Source organism: Rhinopithecus roxellana, chromosome 18, assembly GCF_007565055.1.
Source record: "Rhinopithecus roxellana isolate Shanxi Qingling chromosome 18, ASM756505v1, whole genome shotgun sequence".
In the NCBI taxonomy this organism is placed as follows: domain Eukaryota; kingdom Metazoa; phylum Chordata; class Mammalia; order Primates; family Cercopithecidae; genus Rhinopithecus; species Rhinopithecus roxellana.
The window spans coordinates 46,460,918-46,487,425 of NC_044566.1; the positions used below are offsets into that span (position 1 = coordinate 46,460,918).

Consider the following 26,508-nt stretch of genomic DNA (forward strand, 5'->3'; position numbering starts at 1 on the left):
TTCACCGTGTTAGCCAGGATGGTCTCGATCTCCTGACCTCGTGATCCGCCCGTCTCGGCCTCCCAAGGTGCAACTTTTTTTCCCATAAAAACCTTTTTATAATAATTCATGAGATTATAATAGATGTGAGTGCATTCAATATAGCTTCCATCCTGAAAGTGTTTTTTAAGTTTTTATTTATTTTTAAGTTGACATATAATAATTGTATATATTTATGGGGTACCTAGTAATGTTTAAATACATACAATGTCTAGTGATGACATCAGGGTAATGAGCATCTCCATCATCTCAAACATTTTTTATTTCTTGTGCTGGAAACATTCAATAGCCTCTCTTCTAGCTATTTTAAAACTATGTACTGTTACTGTAGTCATCCTATGGTGCTATAGAACATGAGAACTTATTCCTCCTGTCTAGCTGTAATTTTGTATCTAAACAAATCTCTCCTGTCCTCCACCTTCCCCCTACCCTTCCCAGCCTCTAGTAATCTCAGGTGTAACATTGAAAAAGTAGAGTCTTTGTACCTCCTTGACGTCATCGGCTCATATCACCCTCACCAGAAAGGCCAGCTTGAACAAAGAGTGGGTTACAAATTCTTTATAGAGAAAGCTAGGTAATACGTGCAAAGTGGGAGTAAGGAAAAAAGAGAAGATCATACATGCAGTTTTGCACTGTTGAGCACCCTTTCCTCATCTCAAAAATGCGAACTGAACTTCCCCCACTGTTTCTAATGCTTAATAAACAGTGTTAAAGTTTCCCCTTTGGAAGGATGGAATATGGTAGGCACCTTGGAGAACTTTTTGGCTTTTTTCCTTTTCTTGTTGTCATTCATGTTGGGACTGTTCCTCAAAATATCATGAATTCTGTTTCTTTTCTGTGACCACTGAGAATGATGGTTGTGATACTTCATCCACTTGGTGATGTTCACACAGTTTTTCTCCTCCCTCCGTACCCAGCCTACCGGTCACTACACACAGTTCTTCCTCCAGAATCGTATCTCCAGCACCAGTTTTTTTTTTTTTTTTTGAGACGGAGTCTTGCTCTGTCGCCCGGTCTGGAGTGCAGTGGCCGGATCTCAGCTCACTGCAAGCTCCGCCTCCCGGGTTTACGCCATTCTCCTGCCTCAGCCTGCGGAGTAGCTGGGACTACAGGCGCCCGCCACCTCGCCTGGCTAGTTTTTTGCATTTAGTAGAGACGGGGTTTCACCGTGTTAGCCAGGATGGTCTCGATCTCCTGACCTCGTGATCCGCCCGTCTTGGCCTCCCAAAGTGCTGGGATTACAGGCTTGAGCCACCGCGCCCGGCCGAGCACCAGTTTTTTAAAGCTGAATGTCTGCAGCTCCCAGGCACAAAAGAGGCAAATGTGGCATAAAGAAACGGGAGCAAAGGTAGAGACAGATTTGGATTTATATTCTGGCCTCTTAGGAAATGTGGAGCCTGAGCAAGTCTCTGGACCCTCTGAAGTTCATCCTCTATAAAATCAGGCAAGTGCTACCCACTCGCTAGGTGTGATGTGGGTTATTTTCCCCTTCCATTTTCCCATGTTGTCACCTATGTAGACATGGAGCATATCTACTCCACCCAGCATCACCACTTCACCACTGACTTACTGAGCCCCTGATATTTAGTAGGCATCATGCCAAACACTTGAAAGATAATTACTCTTTTATTTTCATAAATAGCTAGGTAAAGTTGTTATTATTTATGTCCTTATTCCGGATGACCAAGCTGAGGTTCAGGGAGGGTTAAGTGACTTGTCTGGGGTCACAGAACCGGTAACTGCCAGAGTCAAGATTCACACCTTTCCTGTCTCTCATTTTGTTAGCAGTTTCTTAAAGGAATGATCCATGTCTATTTAAACTGTTTTGTATCTTCTAACATGATCCACTAGTTGCTTCCTGATAGTATGTCTATATACCTTTTTGTGATTCCATGATTATTGAATGATTATTTCTAACTCCACATTTTCTTTTTCTTTCTTTCTTTTTTTTCTGAAGATGGAGTTTTCACTCTTATTGCCCAGGCACAATCTTAGCTCACTGCAACCTCCACCTACTGGGTTCAAGAGATTCTCCTGCCTCAGCCTCCCGAGTAGCTGGGATTACAGGCATACACCACCACACTTAGCTAATTTTTTTTTTGTATTTTTAGTAGAGACAGGGTTTCACCATGTTGGCCAGGCTGGTCTTGAACTCCTGAACTCATGATCCCCCCACTTCCCTCCCAAAATGCTGGGATTACAGGCATGAGCCACTGCACCCATCCTGTAATTCCACATTTTCTATCAGGAAGACATCCCAGGTCTCCTTTTGTTAGATTTGCTGGTATACCAAACATATTTGAGAAATAAATATAAATGCTTGAGGATTTGATGGTGGCAAGTCTTTAAAATAATAGCTATGAAGATATTAGATTAGGCTATTTGACCACTAAAATTTTGATAAAAGAAATGTTACACATATTCCATTGTATGTTGCTGTTGGTAAATATTTACCAACTAAACTGTAGCTTTCAAAAAAAAGAAGATAAAGAGAGCCCATCAAATTAATACAAATTTCCTGCCTCAATTTATCTGTAACTCCTCCTTTTGTTTTTTTCTGCAAATAAGCTTGTCATTAGAGATTCCAAAATAACAGCTCCAAGGAGCCTATTGAGAATGAGGTCACATTGTTAAAAATAAATAGAAGTTTCTGTTATCGTTGCTTGTATACAAATGTCTGCTGTACATTGTCTCACTCTTTTTCAGCTCAGACTACAATGGTGAAAATGCCTGGAGAATTAGAGAGTGGAGAAGCAGGTAGAGAGTAGTGCAGGGTAACGGAATCAGCTCTGAGCATTGGTGCATCTGACAGGGAGGAGATGGTGCTCAGTGGTCCTCATCACAGATGCCCAGAGATCTCTTTTCTTTTCATGGCTCATGTGTATGTGGTTGGGCTTTTCTTAAGATTGCTGTACATTTTCCCACTCTGGCCACACTTCCTCAACTGTAAGGAGGTACTTTCCACTGCCAGCATCTCAGGCAAGGCAAAGCCCAGAGCCCCTTCGCCACTCAGGATGAGCTAATACCAATGCTGTCTGGCTTTGGGTTGGTATCATCTGCCAGTTCTGCAGTACCTGACTGCAAGGACTCCAAATAAGAAATGTGGTACCAAAGCCAAAATAAGCCAGACTGAGAACATTAAAACATAGAGCATGGATGTGAGATCTAGATTTACGTCTACACAAAAACACATAACATACACACAACTAAGCGTTGCTTTTAAGTTGTGACTTGACAATATTTCCTACAATTTATACTAGAAATTGGGGTTTGTTCTCCAAGATAATTTTGCAAAAGTTCTAGTTCTTATACATTTTCTTTTAACTTCCTCTGTTCCTTCCCTCTTCCTTGTTTCTTCCCTTCCTCCCTTACTCTCTTCCTCCCTTCAGTCACCAGGCACTGTTGTATATATTTTCAACAGTCTGTCTCACCTAATCCTAATGCTGCCCTATGAAATGAATGGTGTGGTTGCATTATTAGCACTCCTTCTTTAAAGATGAAGAAACTGAGGCTCAGAAAATTTAAATAACATATTCAAAGACACACAGCAAAAAAATAGTTGAGTCAGAAAATTCAGCATTTCACCATACCATGTCACTGCCTAGTTGGTTCATTTTTAAAACAATACATAATGATCCTAATTTCATAAAGGAAGCGAGGAGCATTAGCTTTTGTGTGGAATGCCTTTACATGGATGTATCCCTGTATCCTAGATCCACACATCTAAGAAGTAAAACACATTTCACAGACCATGTATCTCAAGGGTTTTTTAAATAAAACTTTAGGTTCTTAAAATGCCAACTGACTTGTGTTTTTTCCACCTATTGGTTAGACCAAACTAAGACTCCGGAGGTTCCACTTACTTCTCTTTTTGGACCAGTCACTTTGTGACTTTGGGGAGTGACTTCACCCTCCAGGGCCCCTATTTTCCCATTCTAACATGTTCAGTTCCCTCCTGTCTTTGCAGTATTTTCTAAATGGGAGACAGTGACTTAAGGAGAAAGCTATGCACACACAAACAAACCAAAATGGTTTCCGGACAGAATTATTTTGTTGTTCGCATTCACGTTACCTGTGGTGGGTGGAGTATAGCCTGCATCACCGAGGTTTTGCCTCTAGAAACAAGAGCTAGTGAGACGGAGCAGCACGCTGATACCACCTCACCAGCCTCTCTTCCTGGAGGTCTCCTCCTGCATCCCTGGCTTTAGCCATATCCAACCTGCCATAGTTTCTTCTGTGTGCTTTTGCTTTGCACTTTGTAGACCTATTTTCTTCCTTACCTTCCTTCTTTCTTTCTTTCTCTCTCTCTCTCTCCCTCCCTCCATCCCTCCCTTCCTTCCTTCCTTTTCTTTTTTTTGTAACGGAGTCTCGCTCTGTGGCCCAGACTGGAGCGCAATGGCGCGATCTCGGCTCACTGCAACCTCTGCCTCCTGGGCTCAAGCAATTTTCCTCCCTCAGCCTCCTGAGTAGCTGGGATTATAGGTGTCCATCACCACACCCAATTAATTTTTGTATTTTTAGTAGAGACGGGTTTTCACCACGTTGACCAGACTGGTCTCAAACTCCTGACCTCAGGAGATCCACCATCTCAGCCACCCGAAGTGCAGGGATGACAGGCGTGAACCACCACGCCCGACCCTGCAGTGCTATTTTCTCTGCCTGGAATGCCCTTTTCTGTTTTATCTGTTTGGAAAACTACTGGGTCCCTAAGACTTAGCTCAGCGGGCAACATCACCTTCTCTGGAAAACCTTCTCTTCGCTTCCCAGGCAGAGTTCAATACAGTCGTTTTGCGGTATCCACAGGGCACTGGTTCCAGGAACCCCCTCGGTACTAAAATCCATACATACCCAAGTGCTGCAGTCAGCCCTGTGGTACCCGCATGTAGCAAAAGTCGGTCCTTGGTCTCCCTGGGTTTCGCATTCTGTGAATACTTGTATTTTCCATCCACGTTTGGTTGCAGATGCTGAACCTGAGGACAATGAGGTCTGACTGTATTGAAGAAAACTGTGTATATTTAGACCCACACCATTCAAACCTGTGTTATTCATGGGCCCACTGTACTTCCTTCTCTGTGCTCCTGTAGCTCCATGCAAATAATATCTTTAAAATATTCACATTAGTGTAGTCTTGCATTTGCATGACTATTTCGTTTACTGGACTGTGTGCCCCTCAGGAGCAGGGATTCTCTGCTGTTCATCTTGGTATCTCTAGTACCCAGGACAAGGTATGTGCTTGATGAAATGTGAGTGGATGACTGAGGTGTGGAGGCCACTGGCAAAGAGGACACTTTTCTCCCCCAGTGGCAGGGGGGACACAGGCAGAAAAGATCAAGCCTGGTTGTGTTCTTGCTCTTCTTAATACTTCCTTTAAAGATGCTGAGAAACTGAAGAGAAGACACATTTAGAACTCCCCCAGAGAACCTCGGCAGGGCCCCAATCCTAAGTAAAATCTTGCAAAAATATGTGCTTCCCTAATTAACATGAGATCAGAGCTTTGACCTTTAAGGGTTTCTCTTTGTGTAACCCCAAAAGATGACAGGAATCCTATAGCCAGAAATGGCAGGAAAGGCAGGGGGCCACTCCAGTTGATAGCTGTGTGACCCTGGGCCAGTTATTTAAACCTCAGTTTCCTCATCTATAAAGTGAGAATCATAGTAATACCCTATAGGATTGTGATGAAAATTAAATGTGAATGCCTATTAAACATTTAGCACTGAGTTAACCACTCATTAACGTTAACGGCTATTTTTATTGACCAACTGGTCTTCTCATTTGTTCTTTAGCTATTTGCCCTTTCTCTGACTCCCAATAGGTAGACTTTCTATAGAGAGAACATGGAGTAATACTCTCAGATGAATGAAGAAAAAAATAGACTGACTTTTAAGCAATCTCCTCCTCCTCTGTTGAAATGTAGGTCAAATGTCACTTCCTCTAGGGGGCCGTCTTTGGCTCTCCAGGGGAGAACTATTTTTTCCCTCTTCCTGTGGACCTAAAAAGTTCCCCTGTATTCTAGTTACTGTGTCTCTCTCCCCTGCTCAACAGGCCAGAGCCACATCTCTGTGTTCTCAGCATCTAACACAGGACCTGGCATATAGTAGGTGTTTGGCAGATGTCTCCTGAAGGAAGAAATTTACAAATGTATGAATTTGTTTAGTGACAGACGTTTAGAATTACTGGAGGATGAATTTCATAGTTCAGAGAGTGAGACTCAGATTACATGCAGGTAAATGCTAGCACCTATATTTCCAGCGTGCTCCTTGGTACACCGCACATGTCCATCCCAGATGGGTTTGCCCAGCTTTCAGTCACTGCTCTGTCTCCACAGTTCCTTTCCCTCCCACCTCAGCAGCACTCAGCTTACAAGCAGGCCCTACAGAGTTGGATAGAGACCCACTGCCAAGCATTACCGGCAGCCAGCAGGGTTTACAGCAACAGCGCCAAGAAGCCCAGTGTCAGGATCTGTGATCTCAGACAGAAATGCTTTTGCATCTGGCAAGGTAGGGCTGGGGAGCAGGTACAGGTGCCACTTCACAGACGACCTCGGGCCAGCAGCTGCCCTTTAGACACCAAATTAACTCACCAAAGTTGTCTTTCCAGCAAAGTGGGTTAATGTGAATTTGAAGCATTTATTAGCCTTGTTTTAGGTGTCTGTACCTTTCAGTGGATGGGATTGTCTAAGTATATACACAAGAATATTGTTAAACTCCTCAAAGCAGGTGATGGGGACTTTTCAAGTCCTGCAGACCGTTAGTTTATAGATTGTTTTGTTCAGGTATACAGCTCATTTACTGAGTACCTCGCATGTGCCAGACACTAATCTGCTAGGAGAGATGAGTGGAAACCGGGACCACACTGCAGATATCTGGACCAAAGCTCTGAGGAGGAAGGGCTCGCTGATTCTCCCCAGCCTCCAGAACAGGATGCCCGAAACCGTGATGATTGTTGTGATAAGTCTGAGGTGTCATTTTAGTATTGATCTATGAATTTGGCTGTCTTGTCTTTTGAACATTTCATCTCGTGGTGAGTTGTTTTAATTGAGTTTGCTCTTCGGTTGCTAAGGAAATTTGGAGGGCCTTAGTCAAGAATCGATGTACAACAAGGTGTGGTGGTGCACGCCTGTGGTCCTAGCTACTCGGGAGGCTGAGGCAGGAGGATGGCTTGAGTCTAGGAGTTCTGGGCTGTAGTGTGCTATGTCAACTGGGTGTCAGCACTAAGTTTGGCATCAATATGGGAGCAGGGGACCACCAGGTTGTTTAAGGAGGAGTGGGTGCGCTGGCTCACATCAAAAATGGAGCAGGTCAAAACTCCTGTGCTGATCAGTCATGGGATCACACCTGTGAGAGCCACTGCACTCCTGCCTGGGCAACATAGTGAGATCTGTCTCTTTAAGGACAAAAAATAGAATAAATGTAGAGACAAATGCAGGGAGGGAAGAGTCATCGTGACCTGGAATACACAATATTTGTATGTGATTTGGCACATGTTAATTGCAGCCTAAACCTGAACAGTGCCTTTGCCATACCTAGATAAATTCCCCTTCGTATGCAAGAAACATACATGACATTGTATTCGTAAGACATTTGAAATCTTGGGGGATTGTTCTTACTGTATGTGGAGAAGGTCTTAATTAAAGAGAAGAATCCAATCTTAGGGTTTAAAACTTATTAAAGCGGAAAGGAGAGAAATAAGGAGGTCTGGACTCTGGACCCAGCCACACCTCCAATAAGCTCTGTGAGGTTGGGCATGTCCTTTAACGTGGGTGTCATTTCATGACTCTGTGACAGGGGAGTGGCCACATAGATATCTCTAAGATCCCTCCACCTCTACGTTCTATGACTGCTATTCTTACTACATTCATTCTGTAAGGAAGTTGGCATAGACCCAGAAGATAGCAAAGAAAATATGAAAGATTTGGAGAATCAGCCCTAAAAAAGCAGGTTACAAGAATCTGAAGAGACCAAGGCATGTGATGGAATTTTTATGAATTGAACAGCTCCTACTATTTCCTCTGAGAATAACCCAAGAAAGAGAGAGCTTTGATCGTATCAGAAAAGATTTAGGTTACAAAAGTAGGGATATGAGACACCAGAGAGGATGTAGGATTTCCTTATTTGGATATTTTTAACAAAATAGTAGATGGCTCTCTTTCTGGGACAGTTTGCGTACCGTCTTGCCTAGAAGCTAGGAGTGAACTGGAACAACGTGTCTTAAGCTGTGTGTGGTGACATCCTATAAAATAGGTCTCGCGTGCTGCTCTGGGAACTTCCCTGTTCTGTGTGGGGCAGTCCAGCAGCTAGGGAGCTGAGCAGCGGGCGTCTGCCTGGGGCCAGTGAGGAGAATGCATCTAGACAGAGCTTTACGTGCTGCTGAGGTAAGAGCTGGAACATAGCCCCCCAGCCCCCAGGAGCCAGGCTGGGCTGGGAGCTACCTACTCCCTCACTTGCTCCATTTCACAGGAGGCACCTCCGGGTCAAAGCTGCAGCTGCTGATGGTGCCAGCACCTATTTCTCAACCCATTTGCAATGCTTTCTAATCTAGCTCTAATTTGTATGTATACTTGTCAGCTACTGCATAGAATTTTGGAAGTTTTAACATAGAAGGGACTCTGCTTCTCAATTTACAAATGAGAAAACTGAGTCCCATAGAGGCAAGATGGAGCCTGAAGTTACACAGACAGGAAGCAGCCTAGGTCTCCTGACTGCCAAGCTTGGCACTTTCTTCCATTTCCTGCCAGTTATTTCCATTTTGATTTCTTTGGAGATGTTCAAGTATATTAATTATTTCAATATCGTAATTGCCTAGGCTGATTTAGGTATTTCATATTTTTATTTTTTTGATAAGCCTCTGTGCCAATTTCTTACACTTAATCTGGTTTTATTTTTCCTTCAGTGTCCCATGTTTAACCTTTTCACTTGTTTGTTTTTGATCATCAGAACTCTTTTCATTGCATTAACCCTTTCACAGCAAATTAGCTGTAATCCATGTGCTGCATTTGAAACTTGACATTTGACTGTGGGCTTCATGAAGCTCCAGTCTTTGTATAACTCATGCCTGCAGCCCGTCTCCAACCCCCTAGCCAGGGCAGTACTTCGCATATAGACACATATGTGGAGTGGAAGAACGAATGGATGGCATTTGGTATCAAGGCAATAATGCAATCATGGTTAAACAGCTAGCCCATAATATTCAACTTATTGAAAAGATGCATTTGGGGTACTCTGCACTTTCAGTAGGGGAAGGTCTGGATCTTAAAGTGCTTCTAGTAGAATGTGGGCTAAAGGGTAGCTGTAGAATTTAAAGATGTTAGTACCAGAAGCATCACTGTCTATAGCTCAGGGAAGGAGAGAGATGCTAAGGCAGAGAAAGGCCTGCCGAAGCCCCAGCCTGGAGTATCCCCTTTTCCTGAAGGAGGCTTGTTCTTGTGTGACACTCTTAATGGGATTGGGCAACATGGTAGAAAACAGAGGTATCAGGAATGTACTAAGGGAGAGAAGGCAAGAATGAGAACTCCTTGGATGGTGACAGAGCCAGGCTTTGTAAGATGTGCTACGCAGCTTCAGAAGCCCCTCAATGTAGTGGTCAAACCAGAGGCACCCAGAGCAATATGAGGCTGATGAAGTTTGCAGTAATCTGGCTTGTTAGCTTCCCATAAGTGTTTATGTGGCCTGAGATAACAGTGTCAGAGGAGAGCCGCTGAGTCTACGCTGTGAATAGCCTTCCCTCTACCTTCCACCCTATGACATTTACATCAGAGCCTGCGGAGAGAAGAATTCTGTACTCTGGAGCAGGCTTTGAGAGAATCCATGTATCCACAGGGAGAAAAAGGACAATCTGGAGGAGATTCTGACTTGATAAAAAGATTCATAAGAGTCCCTTTAACTGACCATCTGTATTTAAGGCCATTTATAATTATTTGGTTTCTCAAAAACAAAGTCATTTTAAAATTATATTTTCGGAATCATCCTTTATGTAAAAGTTAGGCATACCATTATCCACAGAGATATAATATGCCAAGAATATACAGTAAATTCCATATATTCTCAAAGTAAGATCTACAGTGGTCTACTTTATAAAATGAAGGGGACAGGATTAAGTAAAAGCCATGTTTTTCCTTAAATAGATTAATCTTGATGGCTTTTAAAAAATGTGTGGGTATTTTATTTTACTTCAGAGTCCTACATATTTTATTTTTCGTTTCTTTAGTTGTCATAGTCTAATGCTAAAGCTTACAATATGAATGTTCTTCTAGATGATGTGTTGTTTTGGATTACTGATTGTTCTTGAGATGTTTGGAAGTTGTATGATTTCTCCTCTGGAAATGTACTGAAATTATTGAGGCAGAGCTAGGAACTTGAGTCCTGAGTGTCCAGTTTTACTTTAACTACTGAATCAAGTTGCAGGAAAAGTGGGGCACGTTCAAAAGAGTCCTTTGGCAAGGTGATACCGGGTCACCGATGCCTCCCTGATCCTGGCAGGTTATATGATTCGGCATCAGTATATTGAATCAAAATACCAACTAGCCCAGCACTACTATCTTTCAGAAATGATTCCAGCCCGTGAGCATCTCTCTCTAGACAGGTCACCGTTTCCAACCTTTCTGCTTCTTTTAATTATCAGTTATGAAACTCCTCAGAGAAAATTCCATCTACATTTTTGCATTTACTTTAGAGGATGTTTCTTCTTCTGTAAATTCTGCAGCACTGTGTTCAAGAGAAAACTCCCACAAATTGTTTCTATATTCAGACTTCAGAGAACTGAAGTGCAGGTACTTTTATGATAACTCATCCTCAGAAATTCCCTTCGCTACTGACTTGGGAAATACCAGCACCATTTAAACAGAAGCTCAAAACTCACTGACTTAAAGAAATGAGTGGCTTTTGCAGTTTGGGGTGGGGCTATTTCTTTTTCTTATGGTTTAAAAAATAATAACAGTTTTAAAAATGAACAACCAATGCTTTTTTTGTTTTGACCAATGTCTTGAGATTCTACACCTATTGATTTAATAAATGTAAGTGCTCTCACACACACAAACACACACAAAAAACTAGCAGCTCAGACATGACCTTGATGAATGATTTGTCTTCTTATCATAGATTTTTGATTTGGGCAGTAATTCAGGAGGGGAGTTCCCAAATTGAACACGGATTTGCAAAAAACCTGAACATGGTTTGTGGCAGGGCATATTTAGATGACGTAGTCATTAAAAAGGACCACACTCAATGCAGGAGTACTCGGGCAGAGCTGAAGAAACCACTCACTTATGCCTCAGAAGATACATGCTTTCTTTAGCCCCTCCTTTTAAGCTGCAGATGCCTCAGCATGCCCATTACTGCAGCAATGGCCCTATAGTTTGCTGCCTATATGGTGCCAGTAATTTGCAAACTAAAGCCATCACCAATTAATCTTACTTATATTACTTATTAATCTTACTAATATTATCATAACCCATATTTTCAAATATGCATGAATAAAAATGGGTGCATTTTTTTTCTAGGAAAACACATTCATGGACTATGTAAAGTACCCAATATTTGATTCCAACACCAGTGGTATCTTTTGTTTTGTTTTGTTTTTTGTTTTTAAGATGGACTCTCGCTCCATCACCCAGGTTGGAGTGCAGTGGTGTAATCTCAGTTCACTTCAACCTCTGCTTCCTGGGTTCAAGTGATCCTCCCGCCTCAGCCTCCCGAATAGCTGGGATCACAGGCATGCACCACCACACCTGGATAATTTTTATATTTTTGATAGAGATGGGGTTTCACCGTGTTGCCCAGGCTGGTCTTGAACACCTGAGCTCAAAGCAATTCATGCACCTCGGCCTCCCAACATGCTGGGATCACAGGCATGAGCCACTGCACCTGGCTCAATGTCTTTCTTAAAAATGATCTGGTCTGCCTGTTTTTACATTAATTATATCCCCTTCCTGCTGCTTTGCTTTGTGAAATTGCTGCCATTTGCACATTCAGTTTAATTGCTTAAAAGTCTCTGCTCAGTTATGGACCTTAGGGGCCCTTCTAATGGTAACTCCATCCTTTCCCTGCTCTGCTCATCAGCACCTGCATTTACAAGCTCCAGCCTGGCACTGCCTTGAGAATCTGTAGTTTCACATGGATAAAACATTTCTTCTCATTGGACCTTCATTTTCCTTATTTATAAAATGAGGACATTGTAATAAATTATTTATGAGGTTCCTTCTGTCTCCAGAAGTTAGGCTGTGTTTCCAGGATATGCTGCTCATGCTGATGGTAAAAGGGACTGTCTCCAGATATCTATTCATGTTTCTGCCCAGCACCGACAAACAGTATCACAGCAATGTCAGTTGCTGATTATCCCTTCTCCACTTTACCTTTTAAACTAAGTCAATCTACTTCTCTTTTGCATTTGCTGTTAAATCACTGAGGGTTTGGGTTTTTTAAATTTAAAGGTGTTCTCGCTGTTTGGCTTCTCAGAATTGATCCTCTCCACTCATAAATCTCGTAGAAAAATATTGTTACAGATGCTCAAGGCTTTTCATCTTGACCTGCCTGCTGTGGTTTAACAATAATATGATTTTAAAATAATGTGCACTTTCTATGTCTTTTAAATGAAGGCGCCATTGCAATTTTTATGGTAATAAAATTTCCCATTGTACCGTGATCTTTGGATATTTTGTAGATTTTCTTCCTTTACCCAACACTAGAATTGTTTTGCTTCTTCGCTGGCCCTACGTGTGACACTTAGAATGCAGTCTTGTTCTCTGCTTCTACTTATACTTATCACTAGCTACTGGTAGCGCTCTAAAATCTAACATTCTTGTGTCAAGGGTTAGGGCCAGGTTTAGAGTCAGAGATCTTGTTTGTCCTCCTTACCTTTGACATTGTTCCATGCTTTCAGGGTAACTAACTGGGTCAATATAGACGTGCTTACCTAAAATGAAGAACAGCGCCTGGCTTATAGTAGGCATTTATAAAATATTGGTTAAATGAATGAATTTATCTTATAATCCCATAAATATCCATGAACCAAGAGGTCTTAAGACATTTAAAAACATGAAGGGCTGGTCAGCCGGAGAGCTGGAGAGCCTTCTATTCATGCATATGTGGATATGGTAGAGGGTATAAAAGAGACCCAAGCCAAATTAATCACAAGAATTTAGCAAAGTATATTAATACAAAGTTATATACTAATTCTTTAAAACAGAAGCCTTGATTTCTTAACACAGGAAAGCAAAAGCTTTCTACTAGAATGCCTGGACAAGCTCACTATATTGTAGTTTTAAAAATCTCCCGTGGGGCTATCCATAGTCCATATACTTAATAACTTATTGCTGAGTGAATAAATGGATGGATGGGATGTGTGTCTAACAGGAACATGAAGGCAGAGAACCTGAGTAGACAGCCAGGGAGAGGAGAAAAGACTTGAGGATTGGAGTCTTGGCTGCTTCTCTACCAGCTGTGTGATTTGAGATCTGTATCTTAACTTCTCTGAGCTTCTGTTTTCTGGTCTATACAATGAGAATATACATACCTATGCCATCAGCCTACACTGAAGGACACTGTAAGAAACACAAAACCTGTGTTTACCCCATCCCACAAATTGCCTCTTCTTAAAGCCTGTGTGAAGATTTTGTTGTCAGACATCAGATCTACTGCCCTAAGAAAATTGGTTTGTCTCATAGATAGTGAATTGTATAACCGATGATACTTCCCTTTTTGCCTTAGCTTCTAGAGAACTTGGAGCTAGATTTTCAGCCTACTTGTAGCAAAACATGCAGGGTCTTAGGCATGTATTTTAAGTATTAGAGTTCCTCCTGATCATCATCCTATTTCAGTTACATTTTCTTTCTTATCAGTGACATCATTTAGTTGGTTTAACTCTTAGGTTTGGATATATCTTTGTAACTTAGCTCAAATTATTTTTGGAAAAAGGCATTCTGAAAAAGTAGAAAGAGAAAGGAAGGAAGTAAGGTAGGAAAGAAGGAAGGAAGAAGGAAAGAAGAAAGGAAGAGAGGGAGGGAGAGAAAGAGAAGACCAGAAAGCCAGATAGCCAGTGCCTGTCTCTTAGGATTATTGTGATGTGTAAGTGAGATTGTATTTTTAATACAATTAACCCCTCAACAGTTTCTGTCATCCTTTAAAAGATCCAATGTACCAATACTTTCTTAGATATATAAGACAAATAATACTAAAATAAAATTTGTATTAATATCAAAAATATATTTTTAATGAATACATTTAAATTTAAATGAACACATATATAATTCTATGATTTTCCAATCATGCTCCCTGGAGTTCCCACAGATGAAGGTGACAAGGAGATAAGATACCAGGGGCAGGGGGACATTTGGGTTTTTTCAACCAAAGACCTTCAGAGTTGTTAATTTGTTTGCTTACATGTAAGGTTTCTGTCAACAAAGAGTTGCTTGATGAAACAGAAGTTTGAAACCACTGATATATGTATGTGGCAGGATGGTAATTTGGTGGATAATGGATATGGATTTGCAAAATTGAGTGTGATGCATTTTTGGCCTACAGGTTTCGATGTTAAGACTGTTTTCTGTTTGGTGTGGTTGTTGGTTGCCAGCAAGAACAAATACAGCACTATAGAATAACATGAAAATATCAAAAAGAAATCTACTGAAAACAACATCCTGTCACAAATGTATATTTTAAAATCGATAACTTCCCTGAACCATCCAAAATATAACTGTGCTTAGAAACACCCCAACCCCACACTCCCACCCCACTTCCCCCCTCTGTGCCAGGAAGTTCAGCAAGCTTCAGTGGGTCTCCGATTTTTTTTTTTTTTTCTTTTTTTTGAGATGGAGTCTCGCTCTGTCACCCAGACTGGAGTGCAGTGGCTCCATCTCGGCTCACTGCAAGTTCCGCCTTCCGGGTTCACGCCATTCTCCTGCCTCAGCCTCCCGAGTAGCTGGGACTACAGGCGCCCGCCACCACGCCCGGCTAGTTTTTTGTATTTTTAGTAGAGATGGGGTTTCACCGTGTTAGCCAGGATGGTCTTGATCTCCTGACCTCGTGATCCGCCCGCCTCAGCCTCCCAAAGTGCTGGCATTACAGGCGTGAGCCACCGCGCCCGGCCGGTGTGGATTAGCTAGGGGCATGCAGATTATCATCCATTTTCTGTTTTATTTTCCTCTCACCCACTAGAGGGCAGCAGTAATGCACAGGAAAAGGGAAATTACTCAAGCACTGTGTCTCAGCAAAACTGTTGCTTTTCTGAGAAGAAAACACCTTGAAAGCGCCTCAGATTCCCATAGCTGAATTATAAGAGGGTCAGCTTCCTTTTGTTCATCCCTAAATAATATGGAGAGTTTTGATTAACTTCCTTTGAAGTTATAAACTGTATCTGTTGGCTTAGTCAAATACTAATTTTAAATATGAACGTGAAGATACCTCTTAAAAAAGACATTTGTGTAAAAGTTTAGTGTTTTAGTTGCCTATTGCTGTGTAACTACTCTAAAACGTAGTGATTTAAGACATCACTCGTTTTGTCATCTCTGTTCTTTTGGCTAACTGAGCACAGCTGGGCGATTCTGCTTAATGTGATGTTGGCTGGGAATGTGGTCATCTAGGAGCTCAAATGGGCCAGAAAGCCCAAAATGGCCCTCTCAGGTTGCTGGCATTGATGCTGGCTGTCAGATGGGATCTCAGCAGGGTTGTTAACCAGAGCACCCAGTTCTCCTTCATTGGCTTCTTTATGTGGCTTGAATGTCTCATGTCATGGCAATTGGGTACCAAGAGGGAGCTTCTTAAGAATAAGTATTCTAAAAGGAAGGAAGCAGAAGCTTCCAGCCGCAGACATCATTTCTACCACCCTGTAATGGTCAAAGCAGTTAAAAAACCAGCCCAGATTCTAGGGGAGGGAAATAAGCTCTATCTCTTAATGTGAGGAGCAGTCTGTATAGACTGGGAGGGAAGAAATTGTTGAGAGCCATCCTTGGAGACCACCACATGGAAGATTGAGAAAAAGCGTATTTCTGACTTACATTTTGGAAAGATAGTTCTAAATCATGGGGGATGCAGAAGAATATTTCTTCATGTAATAAATGGGAATTGCTTCTTAATGTGGTATTTTAAAAATTCAGATGCATAAAAGTTATCCCTTATGTTCTTCTTCTCTCCAGATCTGTTACCTAAAGCAATAAAAAATGGCCAGAGGATCAGTGTCCGATGAGGAAATGATGGAGCTCAGAGAAGCTTTTGCCAAAGTTGGTGAGTAGACCTGGCACCCCAAATTGCATCATTCTCTTCTTCACTGAGTAGCTTCAGGGTAGATTCAATGAAATGGGAACATGAGCAAAATTACAGAGGTGACAAGAAACCAGTAGTGTTCGTTTAGAGGAGCTGGGAGAACTTATTTTTGAAAGATATGCTTTAAGAAAATTACTTTTTCTATCAAAACATGGAATATGGACTCTACTCTTACATAGTTTGTTCCTGGAAATGGTTCATAAGTCTTGTCTTTTACATCTTGTCTTCTTTTTTGCTGTTTCCTTGATTTTAATACCATCACATACTTCCTCTTACTCTTTATCACTAAACCTGTGGTTTCCTTAAGAGTTTCCATAAGAGTTCTTTGTGGAAACAGAGGTACCTTATAGAAATCATGACTCTTTTACTGTGGATGTTGAAAGTAATGCTAGTGCCCCTATTCAATAGTAACAGGCGTCTTGTGAGATTCTGACTCTTCTATGGGATCATGCCTCAATGCCTGAATGATAGCCTCTCTCATCCCTTCACCTTCCATCTAGTCCTCTTCCCTCACCTCTCTCTAAAAGTTGTTGACTGAATTGTCCTGCAGCTTCAGTGTATTGTGTATATTACAGATACTGATGGCAATGGATACATCAGCTTCAATGAGTTGAATGACTTGTTCAAGGCTGCTTGTTTGCCTTTGCCTGGGTATAGAGTAAGAGAAATTACAGAAAACCTGATGGCTACAGGTGATCTGGACCAAGATGGAAGGATCAGCTTTGATGAGTTTATCAAGGTGAGTACCATGTAGAATATCAGGAGACACATTTGAAACTCTTGGAACTTGAATTCCATTTTTAAAAATATCCAGAAAGACATTCCTTCCCTCCGTGCTTCAACATTACATATTCTTTTCTTTGTGATTTTCTTGATCACTGCTTGAGTTTCTAAAGATACATTATATTTTTGCAGATTTTCCATGGCCTAAAAAGCACAGATGTTGCCAAGACCTTTAGAAAAGCAATCAATAAGAAGGAAGGGATTTGTGCGATCGGTGGTACTTCAGAGCAGTCTAGTGTTGGCACCCAACACTCCTATTCAGGTAGGCTTAACTCCTGGGTGGGAGCAGGATTTCAGGATTACAGATTCTAAACTTGGTATTCAAACCTAAGGGATGTAAACAAAGACAGAAGCAAACACAACTTTATGGATGACTCCCGATTTTCTTGTGACTAAGTGGGTCAGTTCCAGGTACATAATATGGGAGCAGTCCTAGCTCTGGGTAGGGTCCAATACAAAATGATTTGATCAGCATTTAAACAATTGTTAAAGGCTGCCCAAATTCCTTTCTAAATCTTATGGACAAAATTAGCTACTCAAGCTTGTATCTTTAAACTTCATGATAATTTTTAACACCTGCTAAGTGATCAAAAAATTATGTTTTCATTGATTTTGAATAAATTTGTATATTTATTCTGAAGGCTGCCATCCAACAGCCATAATGGAAACTTCCAACAGGCCAAACAGTATAGTTATTGCAACATTTCCAAAACTGAGTTCTTCAAAACGCTAGTTGATCTTAGAGATAAGCTCATGAGGCTGGGCGCGGTGACTCACACCTGTAATCCCAGCACTTTAGGAGGCCAAGGCGGGTGGATCACCTGAGGTCAGGAGTTGAAGACTATCCTAGGCAGCATGGTGAAATCCCGTCTCTACTGGGTGCGGTGGCACATGCCTGTAATCCCAGCTACTTGGGAAGCTGAGGCAGGAGAATCGCTTGAGCCCAGGAGGCAGAGGTTGCAGTGAGCCAAGATTGTACCATTGCACTCCAGCCCGGTGACAGAGCAAGACTCTGTCTCAAAAAAAAAAAAAAATAAGAAAAAAGATAAGTTCATGATTAAATACCATCTATAGTTGCTAAGACAATGTTTGGCCTTTTGTCTTTAAATACAGGAATTTTCAGAACCTGCTGGGGCAAATGTGCATAAGTCAGAGATACACTACACAGTGTTTCCCAAACTTTTATGACTCAAGATTTCTCTGAGGGACACCACTGTTTTCTTTTCTTTTTTTTTTTTTTTTTCAGATTGCTTCACTCTTTTTTTTTTTTAATTTTTTTTTTAAAATTATACTTTAAGTTCTAGAGTACATGTGCATAACATGTAGGTTTGTTACATATGTATACTTGTGCCATGTTGGTGTGCTGCACCCATCAACTCGTCAGCACCCATCAATTCATCATTTATATCAGGTATAACTCCCAATGCAATCCCTCCCCCCTCCCCCCTCCCCCCTCCCCCCTCCCCCCTCCCCCCTCCCCATGATAGGCCCTGGGGTGTGATGTTCCCCTTCCCGAGTCCAAGTGATCTCATTGTTCAGTTCCCACCTATGAGTGAGAACATGCGGACACCACTGTTTTCAAAGACAGTTTGGGAAACACAGTGCTACGCTATGAAGACATAACTTGAGCTTTTATTAAATATCTAAAAATCACTTTCTAGCAGCTTTACTGATAGGAAAAAAAGAGTATATCCAAATGATTTTATTTTATAGCAATTTTATTATAATTGTATCAAGAAACTCACTGTCCACAGTGATCCAACATTTAAACCAGCAGGGCTAAAAGAGGAATCCTGAGTTTTGTCCTGTTAAGAATTAGATCACATTTGTATTTATATGTGCGTGTGTATACATATATACATGCACATATAAATAAAATATTTTTGCATATAAATAAAATATATGTGTGTGTATACATATATACATGCACATATAAATAAAATATTTTTTATTATGTATTTATATATAGAAAATAAACATGTATATATTTGCTTCTACATATAAATATATATCTGGATTATGCATATATATAGAAATAGAGAGTTAGTTTTGGCCAGTGCGGCCTGCAATCCCAGCACTTTGGGAGGCTGAGGTGGGTGGATCACGAGGTCAGGAGATCGAGACTGTCCTGGCTAGTACAGTGAAACCCCATCTCTACTAAAAATACAAAAAATTAGCTGGGCATTGTGGCGGGCACCTGTAGTCCCAGCTACTCAGGAAGCTGGGGCAGGAGAATGGCGTGAACCTGGGAGGCAGAGCTTGCAGTGAGCCAAGCTCACGCCACTGCACTCTAGTCTGGGCGACAGTGCGATTCTTCATCTCAAAAAAAAAAAAAAGGAATAGAGAGTTTTTAAATCTGTTTGCTTTATGTTTTATGACTTGGAGTAAACATAGACTCAATGCCTATTTCCCAAGTGCTCTGAGATTTTTTTTTTTTTTTTTTTTTTTTTTTTTTTTTTGAGACGGAGTCTCGCTCTGTCGCCCGGGCTGGAGTGCAGTGGCCGGCTCTCAGCTCACTGCAAGCTCCGCCTCCCGGGTTTACGCCATTCTCCTGCCTCAGCCTCCCGAGTAGCTGGGACTACAGGCGCCCGCCACCTCACCCGGCTAGTTTTTTGTATTTTTTAGTAGAGACGGGGTTTCACCATGTTAGCCAGGATGGTCTCGATCTTCTGACCTCGTGATCCGCCCGTCTCGGCCTCCCAAAGCGCTGGGATTACAGGCTTGAGCCACCGCGCCCGGCCGAGATTTTTAAATGTTAATAAATATGAGATGATAAGATAATGGACTGAATAAACTCACGTCTTTCTGCTGGGAATGAGAATTTAAGATCCACATGCATAATTTTGTTTATAATAGAGTTTCACTTTGCAAATGAGTCACTCTAGTCATTTACTTGCAGAGGAAGAAAAGTATGCCTTTGTCAACTGGATAAACAAAGCACTGGAAAATGATCCTGACTGTCAGCATGTCATCCCAATGAATCCAAACACGAATGATCTCTTTAATGCTGTTGGAGATGGCATTGTCCTTTGGTAAATAATACTTCTTTCTTGGTTTCCAAAGAATTGCCCATTTTCTAGACCATCAACAATTAATTGTATTAATCCTAGGCCAATGTTGTTTGGTGCTCAGCTGCACCTAGAAGGCTTTTCTGGACTTTCACTTGGCCAGGTCCAGGACAGCAAACTCAATTCAAAAACAATTTATAATGAGAAATGTAAAATTGCTACTGCTTGAGTGGAGGGGAGGGATACACATTATAGAGATAAACGTGGAAGGTATAGTAACACCAAGTCAAAAGCATTAGATGTCTAATCAATGTATTAGATAATTAAGTGGGGGAAATTTATAAAGTACTGATTAAATAGTGACTATAGAAGGACATTAAAAAGTTTATCTGATGACAAGTTAAAAGTATAAAGGTGGACCAGGCATCAAATAGAAATGTAGACATTATATACGCTCAGAAGTAGATAGATAGTGTTTTATGTAATGGGGACAATTTTCCTGGTTATATATGTTTGGAATATATGCTGCTTGCTTCATCTGGGCATGGCTCACCATGAAAGCAGATAGAATTGATAACAGCAGCAGGATGATGGAAGGAGTCCTTAAACTGTAGTCCTTAAGCAAAGAAACCTTTGAGTGGGGCACAGAAATCCACAACTCAAACATTGAGGACACCTGGAAAAGGGGGAATGCATCCTATCCACGGGAGGCCTCTAAATACGGTGCTGGTCAATGCAGCATGGCGTCTTTGAAAATCCCTCTGTAGCTCTTGCTTCAGCAGGTTCTCTGTCATCACAGGCCATGCTGTAAGTAAGATGACTTGAGGTGCTTGATATGTGGGGGACTCAGGACTTAAAGGAAACGATGGGTGGGCAAGACATTGAACTTTCTCCTCTGCCCTGACCAGAGCAATTCTACTCTTGATATTTTATTTATTAGAGTTTGTCCTGATAATTCATTTTTAAAAGGTTCAATTGCTATAAAAAAAAAAAATAAGAATTCTAGCTTTTAGGTTGCTATCCAAGGCCCCCCATGGTCTTCCCTCAATCTCCTAGTTTTACCTTCTAAGACCCCTGTGACTCATTGGTAGTCAGCCTAGGGCACTGAGAAGAATATAAAAACGTTATAACATGATTAGCTGAAGATATAAAGTTTGGTCCGGTGTCAAATAGAAATGTAGGTATTATATAAGCTCAGAATTTTATAGATAGTCTTTTATATAATGTGGACAATTTTCATGGCTAAGAAAATAAAGTATTTATGGTACAATTACTTTGATTATCCACCCAGAATTTCCTAATGTGCTAAGAAAATCAGGATAATTTTGCAGCTGTTTAGGTGAGAGAATGAAGTGGGGTCCTCACTTCCAACCTCAATATATTAATATGGCTTCAGTAGTATTCACCTTTCCCGCAGATAGTTTGAGTCTAGTCAAATGGCATAACTGATTTTATGTCTAAACATCACAGAGTCTGTTGCTGTCTTCTTTGATTATGGTCTTGCTAGAATTTAAATTCAATATTACTGGGCTCTGTTATTCAGAAGACAGCTTTCTTTAATTTAAGTGTTTCTCTTTCAGTAAAATGATCAACCTGTCAGTGCCAGACACAATTGATGAAAGAACAATCAACAAAAAGAAGCTCACCCCTTTCACCATTCAGGTATGTCTTCCCACCATTATCGTAATACAGGAATTGTTTGGCATCAATGAGCATCATAACTGCTGAGTCAGCCTTTTTCAGGGGCTCAGACATCATTCCCAAAACCCAGGCTTTGGGCTGGTGACTAGTCATACTTCAGGGATAAAGGGATACATATCTGAGCAGCAAGGAAGGAGACTGGTGGAGTGGTAGCAGCTGGGGCTTTGTATGTTTTGTTTTGGCCACTTAGGAATAAAATTCACTTTGGCTAAAGTTTTAACTCAAGCTTTTCTTAGCAATTTATCTTTGATTTGATGCCAAATAAATAGCATTTTAGCTGAAAACATAAGCCTTTCTAAGAAGCAAGGGGTGAAAAATGGGAAGTACTCTGGCAGCCTTCATAGTAATATTGGCCACAGCCACGAGTATAATAGATACAACTTGCTTTTATTCCATCAATTTGTTGATTAACTGGAATGGTAACCAGCAGTAAGTGTATTTCTGTGTAGTCTTCCAATATTTTAACATTACTGTAATTCTCTTACTAAGAAACCATATCTAACTTCTTAAATCACGAACAATACATTATCTCCTGTGTGGATTTCAACAAACTTGTGTACTTTAAAAATGGAAATGAATCAAATTGAGAACAATGATTAAACACGTATGAATGCATTTAATGTTAAATTTACTCATAATCTTGACCATATATAGAAACAGTATTTTTCACTCATCATTTGAGCACTAGAACAAGGACCCACTTTTCTTCTGATAGTTCTTTTCCTAATTCACTGGTAGCCTTTGCTTTGTTTTTAATTTGTCAATTAAAACAATTTCTATACATCTCTGACACTGATATCTCTTCCTTTTTAAACCCAAGAATAGTACATAGAGAGTCTTGACTGAAATCTTCCTTGACTCTCTCTCAACTATATGTGAGTTACATTACCTGCATTGTTGTTACTCATAAGAACATAGAATCTATGAGTGTGTGTGTGTATACTCGGGTTCCCTAGTTATTACGGATACTCAACAAATCGACCTAGTAAAAACCACTGCATCTTTTCCAGGAATTTTAATTGTATCTATTTTTCATCTTCATTTTCTTTTTTCTTTTTTTTTTTTTTGAGATGGAGTTTCACTCTTGTTGCGCAGGCTGGAGTGCAATGGCGCGATCTCGGCTCACTGCAACTTCTGCTTCCTGGGTTCTCCTGCCTCAGCCTTCTGAGTAGCTGGGATTATAGGCACCCGCCATCACATCCAGCTGATTTTTGTATTTTTAGTAGAAATGGGGTTTCACCATGTTGGTCAGACTGGTCTCAAACTACTGACCTTAGGTGATCCACCCACCTTGACCTCTCAAAGTGCTGGGATTACAGGTATGAGCCACCGTGCCTAGCCTTTTTCAGTTTCTTAACACACAATCTGCAAGTCAAAAACCTCTTCTGCTACTCTCTTTTATGATCTTGATTTACATCAACAATCATCTAGTTCATGATGGCCAGTGACAGGACAATGACTTCCTCAAAGGTGCCCCTTTATTGTTGGCCAGCAGAGATGTTGTGTGTGTCAGCTTCATCACAGAGCAAGATGGAAAAATATAGGCCTCATTAGTCTCATGCCAACCAGAATGGGCCTTCAAGTTATGGTGCTGGTTTGATTGAATGGACCACTGCATGAGCTCAGTGTTTGGGTTACTGGATTTTCTCTTCTGGTTATGAGTCACTGTTTTTTCTCATTGTTAAAATGAGTGAAGACCATGACTCTAAACCTGTGACCTTCACAGAAGGAAAACATTGTTGCTGTTGCCATCAGTATTGTTGGACATCTACAAAGTCATAGAACAAAAACTTGCATACTTTTTTTCCCTCAGGAAAATCTGAACTTGGCTCTGAACTCTGCCTCAGCCATCGGGTGCCATGTGGTCAACATAGGGGCTGAGGACCTGAAGGAGGGGAAGCCTTATCTGGTCCTGGGACTTCTGTGGCAAGTCATCAAGATTGGGTTATTTGCTGACATCGAACTCAGCAGAAATGAAGGTAAGACCAAGTCCCAAAGGTCATTTATGACACAGCTTTCTAATAACTTATGTGCTGGGGACTGGAGGAGGAAGATGTCAGAAATTCTCAAGTTTTGAAAACTACATGGTTATGTTGATTCCATGGTGTTCGTGTAACAGATTCTAGACACACAGACCAGACATTTTTTAATGATAGAGCAAAGGCTTTTTAAGACCACAGACTAACAATAATGCTTGTTTGGAGCATAGGGCTCAGTCTTGAATGTTTGCCACTGTAATCCCAAGAGGTTTCTTCAGAACTCACTTTGCCTTTAGATACTTTGTAACAAATAAGAGGACTTTTAACTTGCATTTTGTGAAGCAAGCAACTCACATTCATATACTATAGTGATGGTACCAGATTAGGAGGAACTTGGTCTATTTCTTATCAAAACTACAGAGGAAGGTATAGGTCAAAGGGTTCAAGGTTGCAATTATATGGGATGAATAAGTGGAGATCTAAACAGCATGAGGGCTATAGTTAATAATATTGTGTACTGGTAATTTGCCAAGAAAGTAGATTTCAGGTACTCTTCCTACCAAAAAAAAAAAAGAAAGAAAGAGACAGAGAGAGAGAAAGAAAGAAAGAGAGAGAGAAAGAGAGAGAGAGAGAGAAGGAAGGAAGGAGGAAGGGAGGGAGGCCGGGCACAGTGGCTCACGTTTGTAATCCCAGCACTTTGGGAGGCCGAGGCGGGCTGATCACGAGGTCAGGAGATCGAGACCATCCTGGCGAACATGGTGAAACCCCATCTCTACTAAAAATACAAAAAAATTATCTGGGCGTGGTGGCGGGCGCCTGTAGTCCCAGCTACTCGGGAGGCTGAGGCAGGAGAATGGCGTGAACCCAGTGGCGAAACTTGCAGTGAGCCGAGATCTCGCCGCTGCACTCCAGCCTGGGCAACAGAGCGAGACTCCGTCTCAAAAAAAAAAAAAAGAAAGGTAATGATATGAGATGTGGGTATGTTAATTTGCTTGACCAACAGTAACCACCTTACTATGTATGTGTCTACCAAGATAAGTATACCAAAACATCACGTTATACACCTTAAATCTATACAGGATAGAAGAAAAATTTTTAAAGACTGTAGAAAATTCCATGTAGGGTTTCAGAGTTCTCAACTAAATATGTAGCTGTCAATCTTATTGCGTCTTCTCTCAGCATCTTATCTGTGTTTAAACAGTGACAGCCCCGTGGCTTAAACAAGAGGTAGCCAATCTTGGGAAGTATCATACAAAACACAGTGTTATCTTTTAGTTTTCAGGTACGAATCCTACCACTATGAAATCTGTAGCTAAGTTCTAGTCTTTAGTTATACATACTTTTATTTGTATGTCCAAATCACAATAACCAATGAAGAATCCTGAAATATTATTTAAAAACCAATGTATTCAAAATAATATAAAGAAGGTGGGGGAGAGGAAATAGGGATCTTAGAACCTGTGAGAAAGAATATTGATCTTCAAATAATGACCTCAGCTAAATTTAAACCTTCTAGCTAAGCAAAAAATATTTACTTGTCTGGGAAAACATAGAGGAGAGTTGATTACATTAGAGAGTTGCTATAATTAGACAGGTAAGCACTTGAAATATAAAACACCTATGGGAATAGACAAGAGAACATTGTTATTATTACAAAATTGATCTCTTAAAAGCAAAGTGTTGTAATATTGTGAAATGTGGTTTGACAGACCCAGCAAAACATCCGAGCCAGTAGCCTTGGTTATTTTTATGGCTCTGCCCAAATGTTCTTAAACATAGCATTGAGATTCACTGTGCCTTGTTTTCTCCATCTGAAAAATGGGGACAATAAATAAGCTCACAATAGCTTACACCTCTTTTAAGGGAATAATAATAAAATATTTAATCCTTGGGAAAGGCTACAAGAACCTTTACCCCAAAGAGGTAACGTTGTTATCTTTAGCTCTTTAGCAGAGCTCAATGAAAGTTACAGCCAAGCCCAGCTGGGCGCAGTGGCTCAGGCCTGTAATCCCAGCACTTTGGGTGGCCGAGGTGGGCGGATCATGAGGTCAGGAGATCGAGACCATCCTGACTAACATGGTGAACCCTTGTCTCTACTGAAAATACAAAAAATTATTAGCTGGGTGTGGTGGCGGGTGCCTGTAGTCCCAGCTACTTGGGAGGCTGAGGCAGGAGAATGGTGTGAACCCGGGAGGCGGAGCTTGCAGTGAGCCGAGATCACGCCATTGCACTCCAGCCTGGGCAACAGAGCAAGACTCCATCACAAAAAAAAAAAAAAAGAAGGAAAGCTATCCAAGCCCTCCCTCCCCCAACATCACTGCATTTATTTTTCTTTGGTTTTTGTGCTTCTTTAGCTCTGATTGCTCTTTTGAGAGAAGGTGAGAGCCTGGAGGATTTGATGAAACTCTCCCCTGAAGAGCTCTTGCTGAGGTGGGCTAATTACCACCTGGAAAATGCAGGCTGCAACAAAATTGGCAACTTCAGTACTGACATCAAGGTAGGAGGAGCGTTGTTTGAACATGACTCTTTGCAGCAGTGAAGGGGAATTTGGGCATTAATAAAGAAAAGACAAAGATATGGGGCTTCGTCTCTTCAGAAGCTCCAGGGTTAGTCTGGTGCTGTTTTGGAGGTGTTCACTGTCCTTAAGAGCCCATCTGCTGCTCTAGTCCTGGGCCACACACAGATCTGCCTGGAGTCCTAGCGCAGCGTCTCAATTGGAGTTTCCATATCAGGAAGTAGAGGGACAAA

The 26,508-nt window shown here is 41.2% G+C and overlaps 1 protein-coding gene across 2 annotated transcripts in view; it reads left to right on the plus strand.

Annotated features, from left to right (window-relative positions):
• Positions 1–26,508, plus strand: part of LCP1 (lymphocyte cytosolic protein 1) — a 69,541-nt gene that overhangs the window by 18,167 nt on the left and 24,866 nt on the right. For both annotated transcript variants that reach the window (XM_030922455.1, XM_010358089.2), the window contains 7 exons: positions 16,163–16,250; positions 16,865–17,028; positions 17,205–17,334; positions 19,972–20,104; positions 21,661–21,742; positions 23,595–23,760; positions 26,115–26,257. In XM_030922455.1, coding sequence (XP_030778315.1) covers positions 16,187–16,250; positions 16,865–17,028; positions 17,205–17,334; positions 19,972–20,104; positions 21,661–21,742; positions 23,595–23,760; positions 26,115–26,257 — 882 coding nt within the window. In that variant the 5' untranslated portion in view covers positions 16,163–16,186. The remainder of the gene's footprint in view (positions 1–16,162; positions 16,251–16,864; positions 17,029–17,204; positions 17,335–19,971; positions 20,105–21,660; positions 21,743–23,594; positions 23,761–26,114; positions 26,258–26,508) is intronic.